This window comes from Leucopleurus acutus, assembly GCF_964270905.1.
Source record: "Leucopleurus acutus genome assembly, chromosome: 11".
Taxonomy (NCBI): domain Eukaryota; kingdom Metazoa; phylum Chordata; class Mammalia; order Artiodactyla; family Delphinidae; genus Leucopleurus; species Leucopleurus acutus.
The window spans coordinates 65,588,968-65,602,446 of NC_139152.1; the positions used below are offsets into that span (position 1 = coordinate 65,588,968).

General features: G+C 35.7%; 1 protein-coding gene across 2 annotated transcripts in view; it reads left to right on the plus strand.

The window, feature by feature from the left end:
• The window catches only part of OTOGL (otogelin like), a gene marked incomplete at both ends in the record, with an annotated part of 153,818 nt that overhangs the window by 17,737 nt on the left and 122,602 nt on the right, over positions 1 to 13,479 (plus strand). For both annotated transcript variants that reach the window (XM_082849594.1, XM_082849595.1), the window contains 4 exons: positions 3,341 to 3,462; positions 6,559 to 6,764; positions 11,771 to 11,898; positions 12,259 to 12,365. In XM_082849594.1, the coding sequence (XP_082705720.1) occupies positions 3,341 to 3,462; positions 6,559 to 6,764; positions 11,771 to 11,898; positions 12,259 to 12,365 (563 nt within the window). The remainder of the gene's footprint in view (positions 1 to 3,340; positions 3,463 to 6,558; positions 6,765 to 11,770; positions 11,899 to 12,258; positions 12,366 to 13,479) is intronic.

Genomic DNA, 13,479 nt, shown 5'->3' on the forward strand with positions numbered 1-13,479 from the left:
ATCTCAGATCCATTTCCCTGAAGGCAAGGGTCTTGGGGTGTTTATTGGATAAAGAATAAAAAAGCAGGGTGGCCTGAGGCGTGGAAGCCTGGGGCAAGGTGACTGGAAAAAGGTGTGGGGAGTCGTTGTTCCAGAATGGAGGCACTTAGCATGATCTGAGGGTGTTTTCAGCCCTCTGACATCAAAAGGTCACCACACTTGCACATTGGAGCAAGTTGGAGGGGAAGGGGTCCTCTCCAGTCTTAACCAGCTAACTCAAACTAGACACCCCTGACACCAAGTTCCTGGAAAACAACTCGGGCAAACATCTTATTGTTTAGGCTACATGTTGCTTGGAGTACATGCAAATCTTTGGTAGCAACAATTAAAACGACCTTGGTTAGTGAAGGCAGGTGAAATGGATTTGACTAATGATTACCCATGTTTCAAGAGTGCATAGGAGGGAGAAATTTGAAATCTTGATTATAGTTTGGAAATCACTTTCAGAATGTTGAAATTCAATTCATTCTGATTTCTGATCATTTTGCATATGGTCTTTTAAAATTTCCCCTCTTTTTTTTTTTTTAATTTTATTTATTTATTTATTTTTGGCTGTGTTGGGTCTTTGTTTCTGTGCGAGGGCTTTCTCTAGTTGCGGCAAGTGGGGGCCACTCTTCATCGCGGTGCGCGGGCCTCTCACTGTCGCGGCCTCTCTTGTTGCGGAGCACAGGCTCCAGACGCGTAGGCTCAGTAGTTGTGGCTCACGGGCCTCGTTGCTCCGCAGCATGTGGGATCTTCCCAGACCAGGGCTTGAACCCGTGTGCCCTACATTGGCAGGCAGATTCTCAACCACTGCGCCACCAGGGAAGCCCTCCCCTCTCTTTATAGAAATTTTAATTCTTTTTATCCCCAATGTTCTGAGATGTCATTATGTGAATTTTTTTTTTCTTTTTTTCCCATTTATCGTGCTAGGTACTTGATAGGCTCTTTCTAGCAATCCAAATCCTTCACTTTTGGAATAATATTTCTTTCTTAATTTCCTCTCTTTCTCTCTTTCATAAATTCTGTAATTCAGATATTGGAGCGCCTGAACTAAGTGACTGATTCCTTAATTTTCTCATTGATTTATTTCTCTTTTCCATCTTTTTGCTTTTTTGTTTTACATTTTGGGAGATTTCTTTCCAACCTTAAATATTTATCTTCCAGGAGTTCTATTTCAGTTATAAGTTTTTCCTATCGTACTGTCAATATCCAATCACCTATTTTTATTCCTTGAATTTCACTTTTAACATCATTTTATTCTTGTTTCATGAATGGCCTTTTCTCACTGTTCTCCCTGAAGATATCAATTATGGATTCTTGGAAGTTTATTTTTCTGACTTGTTTTTGATTCCTTTGATCTCCTTTCTTTCGTTTATTTGGCACCTGCCTTTCACATTGCAGGCTTTTATCAAATGATCCATGAATGTTTATTCACATTTGAGAATTAGGCTCTAAAAACTGGTTGGAAGATCTGAATACATGGATGGGGGCTTGCTTGTCTAGTGGGAGATTGAGCAGGGAGTCTCTGGTTTCATTAAATAAGCCCCCAATATTCGTATCTGTACATCTTTTTCAATTTTGTTTCTTCAAGGAAACCTCCTCCAGTATCCTGCCTGGGGTCATATGTCTGGATTCCTGGATACTGAGAACATTTTAGTTATACTCCTACTTAGGCTTTTTGCATTTGCTATTCCCTTTGCCTAGAATGGTCCAAATATCCATATGGCTTGCTCTTATCCCTCCTTCATCTTTACTAGAATTTCCCCTTCTCAGCGAGGCTTTTGTTGGCCATTCAGTCTAAAACAGCCCCCAACCCCCCAACAACCCTCGATACACATGCTGTCTATCTCTTTTCTCCACTTAATATTTCTTCATGTCATGTAGCATATTTTAGTTACATGTAGTTATATATTTTTTATTAACTGTTTTTCTCTAATGGAATATAAGGTTCGTGAGGGCAGGTATTTTTGTCTATTTTGTTGACTTCTACATCTCCAGAATCTAGAACAGTGCCTGGTACATAATAAGTGATCAATAAAATTTGCTGATTAATCACTAAATTATATATTACATTCTTATAGTATTAAAAATCTATCTTATCATTGGTGATTTTTCTTATCACTTTTATGCTTTGAAAGTTCTTTTCCATCTATATAGTTATATATATTTTCTTTCAGCTATTTTCTGCTGTCATTATTTAGACCTTTTAAACTTTATTTTGGTGGTAGGGTAAGAGAAACTAACATTCCTCTTCTCCTTTCTTACTCTTCTCTTTTCTTCCTTGCTTTCTTTTTTATTTTTACTAGTAAACTAATATTCCCATCAGTTTTTTTGAGAAATAACCTCTCTTCCCTAAAGTGTTTGGACAATTTTATTTTTAGAGTTATAGTTACTTTTGCAACATTTAAATATTACTTTGTGTAATATATATATTTTTAACATCTTTATTGGAGTATAATTGCTTTACAATGGTGTGTTAGTTTCTGCTTTATAACAAAGTGAATCAGCTATACATATACATATATCCTCAGATCTCTTCCCTCTTGTGTCTCCCCCTCTCCCACTCTCCCTATCCCACCCCTCTAGGTGGTCACAAAGCACCGAGCTGTTCTCCCTGTGCTATGTGGCTGCTTCCCACTAGCTATCTATTTTGCATTTGGTAGTATATATAAGTCCATGCCACTCTCTCACTTCGTCCCAGCTTACCCTTCCCCCTCCCTGTGTCCTCAAGTCCATTTTCTAGTAGGTCTGCGTCTTTATTCCCATCCTGCCCCTAGGTTCTTCATAATGACCTTTTTTTTTTTTTTTAGATTCCATATATATGTGTTAGCATATGGTATTTGTTTTTCTCTTTCTGACTTACTTCACTCTGTATGACCGACTCTAGGTCCATCCACCTCACTACAAATAACTCAATTTCGTTTCTTTTCATGGCTGAGTAATATTCCATTGTATATATGTGCCACATCTTTTTTATCCATTCATCTGTCGATGGACACTTAGGTTGCTTCCATGTCCTGGCAATCACGCCACATAGTTTTAGAATATTAACATCCTGTATGTAAAGATTCAGATCATTTAAATAAATATGCTGAATTAACTTGTACTTTATGAAGTTACTTCTGTTGTCCAATTTCTGAAGCAAATTTCTTTTTTTCTCTTGAAAATCCTAACTGTAGTTATAATTTTGTGAAGTTTCATGGGACTAATGATGCTATAGAGCTGTAGATGTGCATTGTGGATTTAGTTAACTCAGATGAAGGCAAGTTTGTGTATTGTTGTTGGTTTCTATGCTTTCTCTTGTTTTTCTCCCTTTAAGGTTCATAATAGCCCTAAATGCCTTGGTTCAGTGTATTACTGTTATCGGTCGATCAGCTTGTTCTTTTCAGACCAAGAGGAAATTCGAATTTATGGGCATGAAATAAAAAAGAATGGAATCAGGTAAGATGATAAATGATATAATGAAGGTAATACAACGGATTAACAGAATTTCTAAACATCTCACTCTGGAAGTGAATGTGGAGAGAAGGGAGAGGATTTCTTCAACAGTAACCTTTAAGTTACAGCATACAGACATAAAAATTTCAGTAGGCTCCAAAGCCAACCAGGTGGCCAGGAATCTAACAGTTTAGCCTCCCTAATGTTTTTGCAGGATACAAATATACTTATATAGGTGGAGGTAAGATTATTACATCTACTGGTAAGAGAGATTCAGGAGAAATCCTCATAGTTCAACTCAAATTATTTTTGCCCCCTTTCTTAAATCTTTTCTTCTTCTTTTTTTTTTTTTTAAAGCAGTAAATCTAAATAAAACTTAACCTCTGAAAATCCTTTCCAAATTTGTGTGAATGAGGTTTGGGTGTCAGGATTTTCTGTTAGTGTTCTGACGAAGAGTTGAGAGTCAATAAATAACTGGTCTTCTTGAATAGCTAAGAGAGGGGCCCACTTGTAGAACTGAAACTTTAGGGGAAGCGGGTGTTTATTTATTTGGTGGAAGGTTTCATACATTTTAAACTAGAAGTACTGTGGAGTAATCTACCATCCAATCTAAATAAATATAGAAATACTCAATTTTAAGTTGCCCCCCCATCCTTGACACACTCTCTATCCCTTTTCTCTGCTTAATATTTCTCCTTCATGTCATCTAGCATAGTACATATTTTAGTTACATTTCATCATAAATTTTATTAACTGTCTTCCTCTAATGGGATATATTTCATGAGGGCAGGTATTTTTTGTGTTTTGGCTGACTTATGCTGAGAAAAGTAAATTGTGTGATAGCACAATTCTATCCATCATGCAGAATTCGCCAGCAAGTGTTTGAACCATGGGGATTTTTTCCAGGGCAATGGCTGTACCAACCTATGTACTTTTTTTTCAGTTTAGATTCCTCAAGAGGCAGCAGATGATAGCAGGAAGGGCTTTGGATGAAGCAGCAGGGGAGCCAGGCACTGACCCAGGTTTTGTCATAGTCAGGCAACCCCAATCAGCCCCTCTGCCTCTCTTGGGCTTATTTTCTTCATCAGTTGGGTTCTGTACTTTTCATTTTCTTATAAAAGAAAGATTATCAATTTGAAGGGGAAGGCAATGCACTTACATATGTGTTTCTTGGAGCTGAATTTAAACAGTGGTTTAGGATTTTTATATGGGATTTGGGGTAACATAGTGGGCACTTAAAAATTATTGTTTTGTAAAACAAAAACGCCATTTAAGTAGATTTTCAAGAATACTAACCCTTTGTTAAATATAGGACATAATATTTAAATTTTAACTCAGAAAAAATATTTCTTTGAAGATTTCCATTTGTATAATAGAAAGAAGATGGTTCGTATTATTCAGCTAAATTGCTTATAATAATGCTATACCGGGCCTAGGGCCTATCTCATAGCAGATGCTAGATAAATGTTTACCAAAATGAAGTCAAATGTGTTTGGCTCTGCACATCATACTTTACCTTTCTGGACTTCAGTTCTCTCCCCTGTGAAATGCAGGGTTTTGGTACATATGAACCTGTGAATAATTTTCAATATTAATCTGTGCATTCAGTTTAGTTTGCATTGTTAATGTTTCAAGTTGCATGGAGGTTTTCTTAAATTTATGAGAGATTATCTAACTTCTAGTATCATCACCCATCTCTACTAGCATCTTTTAATGTATAGACATTTGGATAATCACAGTTATGCACGTTTTGTTTTCAAAAATTTTGTGTTTATTCAAATTTACTATGAAAGAGATCAAGTGACAAATGACCAAACCAAGGAACACCTGCAAAAGAAAAACTATACCTTGCCGCAGTGAACATCCCATTGCTATGGAATATCTTTATCAAACATGACTCACTTTTTTCAAGTATAGCTTTTATAAACTTGCAAACTTAAACAATATTATTCGTACTAACTTTTACTAGGAATTGAAAATGAATTTCTTATGTTTATAATTTTTAATAATAATAGATTATGACAGTAAAGTCATTTATTCTCTGGTGTAAATTTTAGTTATTTTCCTATTCTTATAAATCTTATGACTAAAAAAATTATCTGCACACATACTTGTGCAAATGATTACAGATATTTTGAATTGTTTCTTTAGGGACTATCCCTATGTTAATGAGTATGTTTAATTTTATAGTTTTTATTTCATGTAGCCATGTTCTTACTGGAAAGGAACTCACTAATTTGAAGTTTTTGAGAGAAATGTATGAATGTACCTACTAACCTCTCACCTCACATTATTCACTTAGCCTGACTAGTTTTCTTCTGTCCTCTTATGTCTCTCACTTCCTCTGTATGTGTACATGCTTGTGAAAAATGGAGAGAATAGACATTGGATCAGGAGTTTAAATATTCAATGTGACCCTTGCTTAAATAGACCAAATTGTATGCAACTTAAAAATTATGAATATAATCCTTACAGATACTGTATGGAAAGTATTTTTTATTCCTAATAATATACTTTGCAGCATTAAAAATAAAAAATTATAATTAACATGGCTTTTTCTTTTGGAAAACAATGACTTGTACCAAGGTGACATTTTGGGGATAGAAGCTCTTATTTCTTTACAGCCAAGTTTGAAACAAAATTAAACAAAATCATCACTCAAAAATGTGTTTACATACTTTGAGTATTGTTTGTTCTTACTTCAAAATTGTTGAGCAGCATTTTTAGATTATCTTAAACTCTCTAGATAAAAATATAAATACATTCAGCTCTCATTATCCTAAATAGACAAGGTTATTTTCCAGATTTTAAAAATCACTGACATTTAGCAGAAGTGTGCTTTTGGTTGGTTGAAAGAAGCATCCAATTATAAGTATAAAATCTTAATCAGTATGCAAAAATAGGTATCATTTTTACTCTCTTTTTATTTCAATATTAAAATTTCAAAAATGTTGAAAATCTTAACTGCATAGTTTATTCAATAATTTTGAATAATAATTATCTTTTATTTAATTCTCATTCACTTCAAGAAAGAAATAGATCATCTGTAATTGATGTTTCATCATAATTCTTAGATTGCCTTTGTTCTATTTTTTCAAGTTTAACATTGCCTCAGACAATTGGACAGGTTTTCATTGAGAAACTAGCTGACTATATTCTGGTGAAAACAACCTTTGGTTTTTCATTGGCTTGGGATGGAATATCTGGAATTTACCTGAAGCTGTCTGAGGAGCATAAAGGGAAATCATGTGGCCTATGTGCAAACTACAATGACATTCAATCTGATGATTTCATCATTCAGCAAGGTAAGTGGAGCAGAAGAAATGGGTGGGTACTTCTGAGCTCTTCTTCCTTCACTGATCACTCTGTTTATACCCAGAAGGGTACAACTTGTCCTAGGTTGGGTAAAAATGGTAGCTATCGCTTGCCTGCTTATGTGATTTTAAGTGAAGCTTGAAGAGGAAAATATTTTTGTGTCATTCTTGAAAGCCATGAGCTAGCTTACATTTGCTAAATTAATACAAGTCAGGTCTTACTCATGTAACAAATACTAACTGAGCATTTACTTTGTGTCTGGCACTGTTGTAGGAGCTTGGGATATATCAGTGGAAAAAAAAAGCTTCTCCCTTCTTGGGGCTTATATCAACATTTTAGTGATTCAGACCCATTTGGGGCAAACTTGTCTACTTTTGGGCAACAGATATTTTGCTTCCAGTCTTGATCGGAATAAATTAAATGACTTCCATGTAATAGTTTTGTAAATACAATAAAATGTGAGCAGAATTGATAAAAGTTGAGTAATAACTTGGAATGGTTTTTATCATGTATAATGATGTACATATCATTCATTCATCTATTTATTCTAAGTCATGAAACTGATCCCAGTGAGCTGTTAAAAATGGGTTTTGTTTCAATATGGGTACTAGTTTGCAGTGGCAACAAAATAAGAGAATTACAGGACACAATCATGATGTACTGTTCTTAGTACCAGAAGACCTACCTGGCTTTGAATCTTGTTCAGCTCTTACAAGTTTTATAATTTGAGGCATCTCAGTTAATCTCTCTGATACTCAGTTTCTTCAGCTGTTAAATAGGGATTAAAATAATTTGGAACACAGAGCATTGTTAATAGCATAGCTTGATACCATTTAGTAATAGTTAATATGAGTACATAGCTATATTATTCCCAACTCTTACAACATCCTGTAAAGTGGGTGTATTTTCTTAATTTTACAATGAGGACACAAGGTGATGTGCCCAATGTAACACAGCTTGTAAATGGTGTTATCAGAGTTGAGTTAACAGATCCAACTGGCTCCCAATTCTATTCTTAGATAAATGTGAGAGAAACTGACTTTTAATCTGTAAAGCGCTATATAATACTGTTTGTTTTATATTATAAAATTAATAGAGGAGATTTGCCCATATGTTGTGTTTTAAGGGAATGAAAATCCTACGTAGAGTGTGGGTTCTGGAGTCAGAATGTGGGATTCATATTCTGCTTTGCCACTTGTTAAACTTTCTAAGTTTAATGATATACTAGTAGTGTATACTTCATAGAGTTGCAAGGATTAAATGAGGTAATCCCTGTAAAATACTTAGTACACTACTGTACTAAGTATATGGCACATAGTTAATACTGAATACATTTTAGCTAATTTATTATCATCTCCAAGTGTTCTCAATGAGCCTATAATGGAGCTAACGTGAAAATGTTTGATTAAAGACATTGCTTTAGGAGGCCCTTGTCAAAATGCAAACATTTTCCCAGGATGCATAATGCTTCATCAGTATTAGTTTACTAGTAGCTAAAGAGCAGGGTTTCAAGGAGTCAATTTTCTTACATGCAAAATGGAGATAATAATAATGACCCTTAGAGCTTCCCAGCCTCTGAGAATCTAATGAGAAAATGTAAGTGAAAGTGTTTAAAAGTCTGTGAGCACAGTACAAATGTACAGTATTGTACATTTCATCACGAAATGGTGTTTTGCATCCGGTTGGGTATTTAGAATGAGAGAGTTCACAAACTTGGAATCTTGAGACTATATTAGGAGGTAGGGTTTTGGACGTAGGCAGAACCAATCAGATGGCAGCTATTGATTTCTTTTCCTTCTGTATCAAAGCTTTATGAAAAAAATAATACTCAATTCAATTCTCAATGTTAGAGTTAAAGACTGCCATGGGCAACTTCCCTGGGAACATCTAGGGAACATGGTATAGAAGTTGGGATAGAAAATAGCATCTGCTCTTGTTAGAGGCAGAGAGACTCAGATTAGGATTTGCGTTAAGAGTCAGACAGACTTTGATAACCTGGAACATAAAATGGTTGCTTACAGTGAGATAATTGGGCAGCAGGCAGAGGGGTGTTAGCAGATTATTTGTGGGAGAAGACCGGAAGGAGGCAATTTGACTGAATTACGGCTGAACTGGCAGAAGGCAAGAAGGACCCTGGAAAGTATATGGAAGGAGCCTAAAGAGAGATTTCAGCTTTTTCACAATTTTATTTAGTGCACAGAGTAAAGCAGAATGATAAAAAAACTAACTTATGATAATTTATAAAGATGTGACTAGAACCTGCTTTCCGATTTTCTCTCATACCGTAATAATGCAAGAATACTTCTACAGGTGAGCTGTATTACCTTTAGCTTAAAGATGCCTAGTATTTTCTTGAAACTCAGCCTGTACTTTGCTGATTAGATAAATCTTTAGAGGCAGAGAGGGAGTTTGATTGAATCCCATTGAATTAATAATTTCTTAACAGTGATTAAAATTGTATTTCTGCATTCCTATGCATTCTTCAGGCATGATTTCACAAAGAAATGAGCCTTTTCAGAATTTCTGTAGATATAGAAATATTTAAATTTGTTGTCTAGTTGAGATTCTGGTTCCATAATTCATGTCTATGGCTAGCTACTCATAGAAGCCCTGATTTACTCTTGTTTTTCCCAGCATAATAATTACTACTGCCTCTCTTTCACTCTTAGAAGTGTTCCAATATGGACAGTAAATTGCTCTGTTTGTAGTACATTTTATATGAAACATTTTAATTTTAGTTTTGCAGGCTCCCGGACCACCAACTGATATGGATTTAAAGTCTCATAGTAACCAACATTTGTGACTTTTTTGTTAATGCAGTGTAGTGAAAACAGCTAAATATGTGGTTAAAAGCTGGAACTAAAGTGAACTCTAAGGGATTGCCCAGGTTGTTTAGTTACATTAAAATTTGTGCATAAATATGGAAATAGGTGGGCCTTTAGGAAATATTTTTGATTCTGCAGACCTTTAAAAGTATGATGATGCTTTGAAATGAAATGTGACTATAAATTTACTTAAAAGGAACATCAGTTTTTCCTTTTAAAAATAAGTATATTTGGCTTCCCTGGTGGCACAGTGGTTGAGAGTCCGCCTGCCGATGCAGGGGACACGGGTTCGTGCCCCTGTCCGGGAAGATCCCACATGCCGCGGAGCGGCTGGGCCCGTGAGCCATGGCCACTGAGCCTGCGCGTCCGGAGCCTGTGCTCTGCAATGGGTGAGGCCGCAACAGTGAGAGGCCCGCGTAACGCAAAAACAAAAAAAAATTAAAAAAAAATAAAAATAAGTATATTAGACCAGACCCATGCTTGGTTCAGGGTATAGCATTTCCAACAATATCAGAGATAATAAAGTGGACCAAACATCTAGGACTCTACTAATCTATTTAATAAATATGGAAAACTCCCTTGTATTTATTCGTTCACTTATTTAGCAAATATATTTTGTGCACCTACTCTATACCAGATAGTAAACTAGGGATCCAGCAATAGGACCGCTTAGACAAGCTCTCTCCCTTCATGTAGTAGAAGGCAAAATAAATAGACAAATTAAAATATAATTTTTGTGAGCAATAGCAGCCATTAAAAAAGGGGGAAAAGGAGACTAAGTGACAGAACAGTGTATGTTTGGTGGGTCTAGCTCATGTGCCGGAGAAGGCTTCTCTGAGGAGGTCATATTAAATAGATGTCCACATGAAGTAAGGGAGACAGCAGAGGGAAGATTGGGGTGGGGGAAGAGTGATTTCGAAGGAGGAGATGCAAGAGCAAAAGCAGGAGCAGGGTGGAAATGAGCTTGAGTGAAGAACATTATAAAGCTTGTATGATTGGAGTAGGCTGAGCAAAAATAGGAGTGGAAGATGTAGGAGGGATAGGGTGGGGTAGAGTGGGTGAAACAGGTGGGGAGTTGGGGGAGTGCAGAGGCCAGATCAAAAAAGTCTTCCAGGCCCCTGTGAAATTTGGGATTTTATACTAAGAGAGCAAAGCGTTCTTATAGATGAACGTTTACAATCTTCCCCCAAATTGGTAGTAGTAAGTAGACATCTTCCTATCTTGAAGATGCTGAGATAGAATGGTGAACCATTTGGCTTGCAGTTTTTGATTCTAGTGGTCCAGTAGCTTGTCATCGATGGTGGACCTGTGGCTGTGTAAATCTCAGTGGTAGAGATGCTAACACTCAAATATGAAGGCTGTCAGATGGAACTTTGAGATGTCATCTTGTTTGGGTCTGCGGAGTCCTTGAGATTTCAGATTCAGCCCTTGTCCGAATGTGGGGCAGGATTAATTTTCATGTCAGACCCTGAACTTGTCCTCAGGCCAGATAGAAGGCCCAGAGTGCTCACCACCAACTGCCTGTTTGTTGCTGCTGCATAGTAGCTCCTGAATCTTGCCTCTGAATAATGCTGGGATGGTATCAGGATTCCTAATCTGTCCCGAGCATCTTTAGAAACACTATTCATCATATTCCAATGGAATGAATTCACTTCTTAGTACCCTCTTCTCCAGGTGTCTTTTCCATTTTTTCATTGTCTGTATGACCATCCTCTGAAATCTCCACAAGGGCTCTAGGTACCCCAAAAATGGAGCTACAATTTTAGTAAGGTTCTGACTTATGTCAAATAGAATGAGAGGGCTGTCTGAAAATTTTCATACCAAACTTTGACTTATGTTTCTTAATTTTATGCATATTTTTTCTCCTCTCTGCATTATAAACTGCAGGCTTAACTGGTATTCATTTTGTACCACTCACTTTTCAACCCTTCCCCATTTTGCTTCAATGAAGTTTGCTTTCTCTCTCCAATGGTATTAACTTTTATTTGGTACTTAAACTTTGTTCAATTTATTTTTATTATGCTGAAGTAATGTTATAGTCTAATATCATTGGTAATTATAAAGCTATTGAGTTTAACTTTTTGACCAGGAAGTTTATGTTGGTGAACTGTGTCTTTGTGGAAAGTGATCCTATTATACATATTTTTTTTGTATGTGTTTGTGTGAAATAGAGGACTATACAGAAGACATTGCTATGTTTGCAAATAGTTGGTTGGTGCAAACTCCAGATGACCCCAAATGTGTACCCACACCCTCAGATTTTCCAAATCCATGCTCCAGTGGAATGCCAGCATTTGAGGTAAATATGACGTGAAAAATTTAGGCATGTTGGATACACCACACATATACTGTATTTGTATATTTAACACTAAGCATTTTTAGCGTAAATACTACATAAACACTATTAAAATCAGGAAATGTAATGCAACAAGAATAACTTAATGATTATTTCAAAAATGGTGACTACAATGAGTTTCATAAAAGTAGTACTCATTATAAAAATATGTAGTTAGAAAAATGTTGTTTAAAATTTATAAGCCTACATACTTTCTCTTTCCTAGTAAGAACAGAGTGTCTTGCAAACAGATCAGCAGAAAAAAATGAGAGTACAAGCATATCATTCAGTATATTCTGCTGACCGCCATCTTTTTCTGCATAGGCAATCTTCTTCAAGTGTCAGATACTGTTGCAGTTTCCCTTTTTGAGCTGCCATGAATATATTGATCCATATTTATATATTGCCAGCTGTGTTAATGATCTTTGCAAGTAAGTGAAATGATTTTATTTGCAATAAAATTTTCTTTATCCAAAAAGAAGAGCAAAAACAATTGTGTAACTTCATCATCTCAGCAGTTCACAAAATGTAATGGGAAATGTAAAACATAAACTGTACTAACAGCTATTAAAATCTTACTGGATAACAGGTACAGTCTGAGTGTTTTATATTAACAGCATGAACAGAGTACATTAGTTCTTATACACTTTTTGTGCCACTGATCCCTTTTGGGAATCTAGAGAGGCTATAGGCTCTTTTCAAAATAGTGTTTTGAAATGCACAAAATAAAGCATATAAGATTACAAAGGAACTAATTACATTGAAATAGAATTACTGAAATAGTAAATGAAATGAATTTCTGATCCATGTGCTCTTTTATGTGCATTTCAGGTCTAATAACTAATGTAGTTTGATATAGTGATGAGTATAAACAATATTTTGAGATATCTGCAACAATTAAATGAGAAATGAAAATATGGAAAAATGAGATATGAGTTACATTGATGACAAAGTTACAGATTCTGCTAAGAACATTGTGATGTGTTGCCCATGTGTGTAACTGAAAGAAGTGCTAAATATCAGCTGGAGATTAGCAAAAATAAACATGTAGTATTTTTCACATCCAAGGGCACAGACTCTTGCCTTCACTCCCGGGTTAAGAACACGTAGACTAAGGTGGTTGTCTAGGGAACAAATTCAGTGAGACTCATCATAACGTGTTCATCAATGTAGAACTTATAAATTACCCATTATTGAGGTGAAGTCCTTTTTATTTTAGTTTTTCAAAAGTTTACCAAGTGAAAGATACATGTACCCTGATATTCATAGCAGCACTATTAACAATCGCCAAGACGTGGAAGCAACCTAAGTGTCCATCGACAGATGAATGCATAAAGAAGATGTGGTATTTATATACAATGGAATACTAGCCATAAAAAGAATGTAATAATGCCGTTTGCAGCAACATGGATGGATCTAGAGATTATCAGACTAAGTGAAGTAAGTCAGAAAGAGAAAGACAGATACTATATGGTATCACTTATTGTGGAATCTAAAATATGACACAGGTTAACTTATTTACAAAACAGAAACAAAGACGTAGAA